The sequence below is a fragment of the Pygoscelis adeliae genome, unplaced genomic scaffold (genome assembly GCF_000699105.1).
Source record: "Pygoscelis adeliae isolate BGI_AS28 unplaced genomic scaffold, ASM69910v1 Scaffold207, whole genome shotgun sequence".
Taxonomy (NCBI): Eukaryota; Metazoa; Chordata; class Aves; order Sphenisciformes; family Spheniscidae; genus Pygoscelis; species Pygoscelis adeliae.
In genome coordinates this window covers 1,153,542-1,163,240 of record NW_008825160.1, presented here as the reverse complement: position 1 = coordinate 1,163,240, position 9,699 = coordinate 1,153,542, and the positions used below count along the sequence as shown (strand labels likewise).

At 50.6% G+C, this 9,699-nt stretch overlaps 1 protein-coding gene across 3 annotated transcripts in view; it reads left to right on the top strand.

Moving 5' to 3' along the window:
- Positions 1-1,566: 1,566 nt before the first annotated feature.
- PODXL (podocalyxin-like) overlaps positions 1,567-9,699 on the top strand; it is a 14,807-nt gene continuing 6,674 nt past the window's right edge. For all 3 annotated transcript variants that reach the window (XM_009328686.1, XM_009328685.1, XM_009328684.1), the window contains exons 1-3: positions 1,567-2,380; positions 4,579-4,733; positions 5,536-5,601. In XM_009328686.1, coding sequence (XP_009326961.1) covers positions 1,648-2,380; positions 4,579-4,733; positions 5,536-5,601 — 954 coding nt within the window. In that variant the 5' untranslated portion in view covers positions 1,567-1,647. The remainder of the gene's footprint in view (positions 2,381-4,578; positions 4,734-5,535; positions 5,602-9,699) is intronic.

The window sequence follows — 9,699 nt, the reverse complement described above, 5'->3', positions numbered from 1 at the left end:
TTACCATTGCGGGATGTTGCAGTCTTCTGTCAGGCAAGCTGTCCTTCAGCTGCATCCCTCACTCACAAACAGCTTCCTAATTTGAAAATTTAAAGTATTCTTCAGAAACCAACTGCAGACCTCCTTATGTATGATAATGTGAGATAACTGAGCAATGGAAAACCCTCTTTGCTTTGAGACCGAGCTTTTTTCCCACTTAGGTAATGTCAACTCTCAGTGAAATACTTCATGGATTTCCTCAAAAACAAATAAGCCATGATAACAGTAGCTTTTCTATGTGATGTACAAATGCAGGGTAAAGACCATGGAAAAACACATGGGAATTTCATGGTTCAGGTGGTGGCGTTAAGGATTTGCGTGGTACGTGTAGGTGGAGCCCTTCGCTTTCCTGGCTTGCTTCTCCTTTTCCTAAATGCCTCCTTCGATTTTTTTTTAAGATTTTCCTTTGAAAGTGAACACTGACTTTAAACATTTGTATGTGACTTTCTCAGGCTTTTCAGAATAGTAAAATAATCAGCTAAACAAGTATGTGATCGTAGATTGGTGATAATATTTGCAATGGGCAGCTGAACTGAACATCCCTAAAATTAAAATAATGCAGCTCCAAGTAAATGTTTTTCGTATTTACTTCCAAACTCTGCGCAGTGTTGACCCATTCTTTCAGAGCAAGTAGAATAAATATTGTTCCCGCAGTTCACCCAACTAGGAATTTCAGTGTGTATAAATTTTCATAGAATCACAGAATCATAGAATGGTTTGGGTTGGAAGGGACCTCTAAAGGTCATCTAGTCCAACCCCCCTGCCCTGGGCAGGGACATCTTCAACTAGAGCAGGTTGCTCAGAGCCCCATCCAGCCCAACCTTGAACACTTCCAGTGATGGGGCATCCACCACCTCTCTGGGCAACCTGTGCCAGTGCTTCACCACCCTCAATGGTTTGACTCTGTGGATTCAAGCGAGAGTGCCTATTTTATGATGTTTTTATAGCAATTATCTGTGTTTGGGAGGGAAAAAAACCTATGTTGAAACGTGAGCAATTAAAGAAACAAAGCTTGAGCCTGCAAAAAGAATATAACTTTCAGAATAGTCAGAAGTGTCACCTTATTTATCTGAGGCTCCTCACCACTTCAGGGATGTGAGAGACCCTCGTAACGGGGTTGCACAAACAGCATTCGGCACATCCCTTGGCTGCTCCCTTACAAGGGCTGGACGTACTTTATTTCGGGCATGACTTGCAGTGTTCTGCACAGGAGCTGGTGGACCTCCCATCTGAGGGAGGCCTGCCTTCTGGGAACCAGCAGGTCTTGCCCTTCTGCTCACCCTCCAACCCCTTTGAAGTCCTGTGAGCTTGACTTCTCCTTCTCCTCTGCTCTGCTTTCTGCTCGACGCGGTGATACCAGAATGTGGCATTTGGTATGAGTTTAGAGAGCATGAGACAAGCCCTGAGTGAATGACTCCTGGTTTCTGGTCAGCATTTATTTCTACAGATACCTGTTCAGGGTGGAAGCCAAGGGTAGTTCCCTTCGTTCAAAGTTTATCTTGGCATTTTTACTTTTCCCTAGGTGTCGGCTCTCAGAATGTTACAAAGACAACTCCTGCAAGCCCAACAGGAAACGGGCAGATCACCACAACTACAGACACCAGCAAGATGCAAGGGACCACCCCCACAAGCAAGCCAGGAAACCCACCATCCACCTCCATGTCGTCAACTGCCACAGTTCCAGGGACCACCCCTACAAGCAAGCCAGGAAACCCGCCGACCTCCACTGTGATATCACCCTCCACTGTTCAAGGGACCACCCCTACAAGCAGCCCGGGAAACTCATCACCCACCCCCACGACATCGCCCCGCCTGTCTCAGCAGGTCAGCTCTTCAACCAGCTCCGGAGCCTCAACAGCCACCCCTGATGCAACCTCCAGCGTGGCCCAGCAGAAGACCACCCCTCCAGCCACCTTGGGAAGCTTGGCCGCCACCACTGCTGCAAGTCCTGTCCCCACACATACGAGCAGCCCTCCAGCCACCTCAGAAGGTTTAGGGACTGCTGTCACATCCCCTCCCAGCGTGGAAGCTCAGGGAGGCCAGCCTTCGGACCAGTTGACCAGCACCGCTGCGAGCACCGGAGTCCTAACGAGCAGCCTTCCCCCTGGGCTCAAGGACTATGGTATCTCTTCTCCCACAGCTGTCACCAAGCAGCCTCACTTTTCTCCCAGTTCTCCAGGCCAGGGACTGGCCTCTTCCACCAGACCTGGAAGCATTGACACTTCTGTTACCCCTTTTGATGGATCCGTCTCCCCCACCACTAGAAAAGCATCTCTGTCTTTACCACCTGGCAGCATCAACAAGGTCTCGGAGGCAGCCACCACGCCGACTCTTGGAACAGGTACCAGAAGATGAGAACCTTGATTTCTCGGGTTGGGAGGCCCTTTTGTGGTCTTTTCCTTTGGCTACCCTAAACACTTCCTGTCATTACGGGGTGTCATCACCTTGTCTCATTTTAGGACTTTCCAGCATAGTTGTCTCCATGACAACTGGGTGTTTAGGTCCCTGTTGTCATTGGTGGAGATCGAGTCAATGCAGTTAGTGAAATTCAAGGCATGAATCAACTGGCAAAGCGTAGACATCGGCTTTCAGATGGACCAAACTGTGCCTGAAGCACCATCAACTGCAATGACCCGATCTTCAGTGACTGCAAAAGGGAGCCAGCAGCAACGAGTTTGGAGGTGGAGACTGACATTGTAGGGTTGGTGAAACAGATTGACAGCACCCTGAATGCTGACTGTAGAAGATCCCTAGTATGGCTGACAGCTTAGCGAAGGCTGTCTGGGTATACCTAGAAAATAAGCTTTAGATGACTAAGGAGATTTTGTGGCTGAACTCTGAGTCTACAACCTCTAAAGAGTCTAAGCTGTTAGGTAGGGTATTCATCATTTCTGCGGGGAGTTTGGCTGCTGACTTCTGTCTAAGCAGCATTATGAGTGTCCATGTGGTGTTTAGGATCTTGCTGAACACCATTAGTATGTTTTCTCTAGACCTCTGGAGCTTTATAGAGCCACGTTAGTTCGTAAGTGTCCTGGTGAGGCACGGTCTAGGGTCCCCTTTGGCATTTTGTCTGGTAGCGTTTACGGTCAAGCAATCACACTGTGGGACTGTGAGGGCTCCATGGAGCCTTCCAGACTTGGGTGGGATTGTGGGTTCAGCTCACATCTGGCTCTGAATAAAAGCTGTGATGACACTGAAGCCCTTCATTATCTTCCTCTGGAGAAGGTTGTTCTTGACCCAATTTCCAGCTACCTGCAGTACAGAAACCACTCAAAAAGCCATCTCCTTCCCCCTCAGCCTGCCAGCTCCCCCGTGCTGTCAGCATCACTAAATGGGCTGAGGTCTTAATGCAAGACCATCCTCACTGGCTTCGTCCAAGTCATGTTCTGAGCACATTAGCAGGCATTAGGAGGTGAAATGGGTGTCTTCATGAAGGACGTTTCTTTCCCCTCCTGCTCCACAGGACTGTTCCCCATTAAAGGATGATATACGAAATTATGTTGATTCAAATTTGACCTCAAGCACTGAGCATGAAGAGGTTTTAAAAAACCTTTACATTTCATAAATAGGTGAGAGAATGCAAGAGAAACAGATGGCTTTGAAATTAGTTCTCTCCTGGAGCCTTCAGAATGTGTCTGGGAGAGAAATATCCTTCACCTTTTCTGTGGAAGAGGCAGGAGTCCCAAAAGCAAACAGGCTGAGAACAGGATGTGGCATTTTAATTGTCTTTGTCGCCATTTAAGGATCAATTAGGAACCCAGGGATGGAGATCCATTTCTTCAAAAGGGTTTGGGGAGGCAGGAGGCCGTTATGCTCCTTGCACTACTCCCATTGCACAAGAAACTGTAAGGTGCTACAGACCTTAACAAAGGCATCTGAGATGACCTCAGGTATCTGAGGCACCTGCATGGGAGTGGTAGACATGGGGCATGTGCCCTTCTGGAGTAGCAGGCAGGCAGGACACCCCCAGGCTGTCTCCCATAATACCAGGCACTACCTGTAAGCATGTCACCCTGGGCTTCTTCCATAGCGAATGGAGATGCAGTCAACAGAGGTTATGGCATTTCATCCCCTCCTAAGGGCGGTGGCTGCAGTTGTCAGTGCGATTGCACGATGAACTCCATTCACTGGGAGATCCTGGCTAGCCAGCTCAGACATAGTCTACCTCTGTTGTAGAAACCTCCACGGACAGCACCCCAGATAAAGTAAAATGAGGGCCATCCCGTCTACCCAGCAATACTTTTTTAAGTGATGACCCAGCTACCAACGCACAGCCATCATAGCCTTTGGGTTCGTCTCTCCAGAACAGTCTGATGGGTTTCAGCAGCAGAAAATACAATCACAGTTAATTAAAAAAAAAAAAAAATAAAGGAAAGAAGAAACCCAAAGCCTCTCCAAGCTTTGACACAGTGAGCTTCAAGGCAGGGCTAGAGCTGAAAACTTATTTTCAGCTGCTCACGAACGAACCTGTGCCAGCTGTATCCTCTATACTGTATCAGTGTCTCTCTGCTTGTTTTTTCCTGTATCTTGGGGACCCAGACCAGAGAAGCCATGACGCCAGCTCTGTGTCAACCAAACCTGCAAGTGCTGACCAGAGCCCTGCCACTGCACAGCCATCAGCCCCGGCCCCGGGGGACCAGACGGCGAGCAGCAGTCCTGGCCACCAGCACCCTAACGCTTCTTTCCAAAATGAGGTAATGAGGCCTACGGGAAGGTGGGCGTTTCGTAGTGGTGTCTGTTAATATTTAGCTGGCATCCCACGTACCTGTAAAGCCTGCAGCCCTTCTTGCTGCGCATGTCTGTGTCGGAGAGAGCTGCCTTAGGAAAACACAAGGCAGCAAAATAATTCTAGATTAAACCCCTTTCTCCCGTAGCTTTCCGGTGAAGAGACATGGAGGATGGAGGTGAAGGGGATTATGGTCTGGGTGCTGAACAGGGAAGAAGTGAAACTTGGGAAGAGAGAGGGAAGCATTATGGAGAGCAGAAGCTGCCTTGGGGCAGATGTGGACATGATGAGAGGGCAAAGACCACAATTCAGCGTCAGCTGATCATGGATGATATTAGCAGAAAATGGTTTGGGAGCGTAGGGGCATCTCAAAACACAAGCCAGGATAACTAAAGTGCTGGGAAGGAGGGAAGGGGATCCTCTTTCGAGATGCTCACCTTTTGTAGAGCAGGACCACATCATGGCCCACTGGCATGGATCTTCCTTCTGCCTGAGCCAATTCCTGCTTTACCCGTACTGCAAATCCTAAGCCTGGTTTGGGAAGTGCATTAGCAAACGTCCCGCAGACAACCGTGTCAGTTATCTGTGAAAACCCTTTCTACATATAAAGGGTTGAGCGAAGGGCTCCCGGGTCTGTCTCGTTTCCATAAAATGGATCAGGGCTTTGATTGGGATGTCTCCTGGCTTGGGGCAGTCTGTTGTAGTGGTGACCTACTGTCCTTCCAACCTACGTCAACAATTTGAGAGTTGCTTTTCTTCTGTCTTTCCAGGTCATCTGTAAAGACCAGGTGCAAAATAATTGGCCCACCATGTATCTGAAAGAAGCTAAAACCTGTGTAAGTACCACCCTTTTGAACTTCCATGTGGGATTAGCAGCTGTGTTGCTGTTGGAGATCCGCTTTTAACCTGTGGTACTCTGAGCATGTGAGCCTGCAGAGATGAGAGTAATTTCATCGAAGTAAGATGCAATGACTTTCGGGGTGTAAAATGGTAAATGCCAACCCACACTCAGCAGTATCACCCGGTGCGGGATATGGCAGGAGGAGAAGAGGCCCGTGTGGTCTTCTTCAAGTAGAAGGACCAGCTGAGCCCTCCCAGGTCTCAGAAAAAGAGCAATGGGCAATTTTAGGGGTGAAACTTTCCCTCTGCAAAGGCTAACAGGAAAGCTTTTTGCCCTTGCAGATGGACCAGAAGTTCACTCCAAAACCCAAGCAAGAAACGTGGAGTTCCTCCATGGTTGTTGTGTACTTGGCGAGATCTTGCAACCTCACAGCTGGGGTAGGGTGGCATCCGAGTGCAGAGCAACTGAGAAGCACAGCAGCCTGGAGTTTGGGACTCACTATGCTCCTCAGTGCTACATCAGCTCTCATAGAACCCTAAAGTGAGAGCAAAAAACTCTCTTTCATTTGTTTCAGACCCTCTACAAGACCAAGGAGTAGTTAAATGTAGTGCCAAGGTTGGGGAAAGGCAAGCCCAACCCAAGACTATACACCAAGACCTCCTTCTTCTGGTGGGTGGGTACTGTCTGCTGGATTTTCTGAGGGATACCCACCTTCAAAATTATTCTTGTGGAAACTGTGAGTTTCCTGTAATAGGGAAGATGCAATATATTGATAACTTTTAAATAGGCTGAAGTTTTAAGTTTATGACAGAGAGGAAGAGACACCACCACATGGCTGGTGAGGTCTTGACAGGGTGGTTGTATCTATCATCTGAGCTGTGGGTAGGGCTCAGGGGTGGTTTTTGGCATTATAACGCTCTGGTTTCTGGATCTCAGCACTGCCAAGGCAGCCTAAGTGTTGGGAAATGGGCACTTCAGGGACCTTCTTGCAGCCTATGCTGCACAGCATCAGAAATAGCTGCTCAGGTTCATGAACCTCTGCTGTCCCATTTGTAAAATGGACTGACTCTTGACTTCACCGTATGGTGGTGAGACGCAAAGTGAAGCCACGCTGTGTTCATAAAACCCCTTGAGATGCATGCTGAGACGAGCACAATCGCTCCTACTGACCACAGCGGTTCCTGAAATTCCCTGTGGCTTGGTGGGGGCCCTGTGTTGTGGTTTAACCTCAGCCGGGAACTAAACCCCACACAGCTGCTCGCTCACTCCTCCCCCCCCACCCCGGTGGGATGGGGGAGAGAATTGGAAGGGTAAAAGTGAGAAAACTCGTGGGTTGAGATAAAACCAGTTTAATAGTGAAAGCAAAAGCCACGCATGCAAGCGAAGCAAAACAAGGAATTCATTCACTGCTTCCCATGGGCAGGCAGGTGTTCAGCCATCCCCAGGACAGCAGGGCTCCATCACGCGTAACGGTTGCTTGGGAAGACAAACTCTGAACGTCCCCCCCCTTCCTTCTTCTTCCCCCAGTTTATGTACTGAGCATGACGTCACACGGTATGGAATGTCCCTGTGGCCAGTTTGGGTCAGCTGTCCTGGCTGTGCCCCCTCCCAGCTCCTTGTGCACCCCCAGCCTTCTCAGTCGGTAGAGCATGGGGAGCTGAGAAGTCCTTGACTAGTGCAAGCACTGCTCGGCAACAACTAAAACATGGGTGTGTTATCAACATTGTTCTCACCCTAAATCCAAAACACAGCACTGTACCAGCCACCAGGAAGGAAATTAACTCTATCCCTGCCGAAACCAGGACACCTTGCCTGGCAGCCCTGGAGAGGGCTTGGACCTCCCGATAGCACCCACCGTGCTCCTGGAGGAGGGGAAGCGCCTGGCTGCTGCCATCTCATGGTCATCACCTTCCTGCTTTGGCTGCTGCTGGGTGTAAATGCTCCTTGCCCAGACACCTGCAGAAATGATGATGTTCTTAGCCGTGCTGCCCTTAACGTTGAGGATGACTCCAGGGAGGGACCTTATTGGGAAGGTCGCCACAGATGCCACAGCGGGACAGCCTCTCCTGAGAGCATCCCCTGCTTCGTGTAATGTCTGAACCTGCAGCCGTGTCCATGCTGGGAAAGCTTCCCGTCAAATTTTACATTGAATATATAAAAACATTTCACCAGATTGACAAAATCTAATTTCGGAGCCTAAAGCACCCGGGTGACTTATGACCGTGTTGGTGTTTAATGCTTCCCTCCTCCTCCTGGGCGCAGTCGTGTTCTGTGCGGAGCCACTGTCCTCCCCCTGGCTTCAGTGGAGCTGTGCTGGGGGGCTTTTTGGAAACGGGGGTGGTAAGGCTGGGAAGTGCTGATGCGCAGTGACGCGCCGGCGAGCGAAGGGTTGGGCGGACATCACGGCTTGGCACCGTCCATCGCTCCTCTCTGCCCGCTCCGCTGGGCGATGGCGCGCTGGAGCTGGCGAGCCAGCGAGTCTGCCGCCCTGTTTCCCTTAGATTCCTCTGGGCGTAATAACGAGCCGAAGCATTGTTAGTACAAAATGCCAATTATGCCTCGAAACAGGCGCAGAAAGACTGCAAGGGTGCATCCTCCCATAGCATCGCTCTCTTCGGCTGCCAAAACACCTCCCACCCACTTGCCGCTAACTTTCCACTTGGCTTATTCCTGAAAATTACAACAAATTTCATGCCTCCCAAGCTGAGCAGGTAACAGAGAAATGGCACTATCTGGTTTCCCTGCTTTGCAGGCCTGGTAAACAAGTCTCTAGCCAAATCTTGACAGCAAAGTGAAAAAATCCTTTGCATTTCGCAACCCGTGGGAAAACAGGAAAGTGCACGCTATAAGGAGAAGTGTTCCAGAAACGGCTCCAATCCTGGTCTGCGAGAACGAGCCAGAGTTGGGGCGGCGTTGTACTAAAAGCTCAGCTCCAGAGAGAAGCCGGGGAAGCATCGAGGGCAACGCGGGGGGCCCGGCGGTGGGGGACGTGTCCAGATCACACATGACAGGGGAGAGGGCAATGCAGACCACCTCCCGCCACGCAGAGATGGGCTCATGGGGCAGCACTGGCGATGCAAAGACCCGAGCAAAATGGGTGGGACCGAACCCGGGAATTGCGGGCATCGCACCCTGCTGCACCTCAGTTTCTCCAGCTGCAGTGAATTTAAAAATAAAAAAAACCCTTCAATCTGTAAATCTTAAAAAAAAAAAAAAGAGCCAAATACATGGTTGGTACCACTTTGTGGACCAAAGGTACTTTATGGCTGGTTGGTTCCCACCATCCTTCCTCTTCAGGTGATGCTTTTAACCGGCGCTGAAGTTTGGTCCATGTTCCCCCACCCTCCTTTTTGCCCCTTCTCCTTCCTTTGATCACAGCAGGATCTTAATGAGTTTCTTAACGAGGCTCATTAGCTCGATGCCTTGCGTTACATAGGATGACTTTCCCAAGGTCCGGCTCACAAATGTATCTTCAGCTGGGTTTTCACTGGCTGCTGGGGATGCTCCAGCCTTGGGATGGATTGATGGATGGATGGATTGATGGATGGATGGATGGATGGCTGCTCTGTTCCTCATCCCAAACCCAAAATGCCTTAGGAGAAGCAAGACGTGACCATGTCAGAGGTGGCTGGTGTCCCCCAAGCTCTGGTTAAGCCACACAACCCTGTGGCCACCTCCCAGGGGGCCAGCGTGGCTCCTCCATCGTGTCCCCAGCCGGGACGCAGATGCGCCTAGCAAGGCAAGTCGGAGGATGCTGAGGAGGACCAGAGCCTGCTCCAGCCGGGGGATGCAAAAGCTGTTGGGACCACCTGGACCTGCAACCAGGTGCTCGAGAGAATTTGCTGTTACACCCACCGGTCTGGGGGCAGCAGGACGGTCCCTTGAGCAGGCGGAGGGACCCCCTCATCGAGCAGGGTCGCGGTCCCCTCGCCCCATCCAGCTGGCGGGGCCAGTTTGTTGATTCAAGTGCTGTTACCTCATTTGGGGATGTTAGTTTTAGGTCTCTGCCAGTGTGGGAACCGGATTCGAGCTGCTCAGCAGCGCCTGTCAACTCCAGCCAAGGAATGCAAGTGGCTCCGGCGGGGGGGGGGGG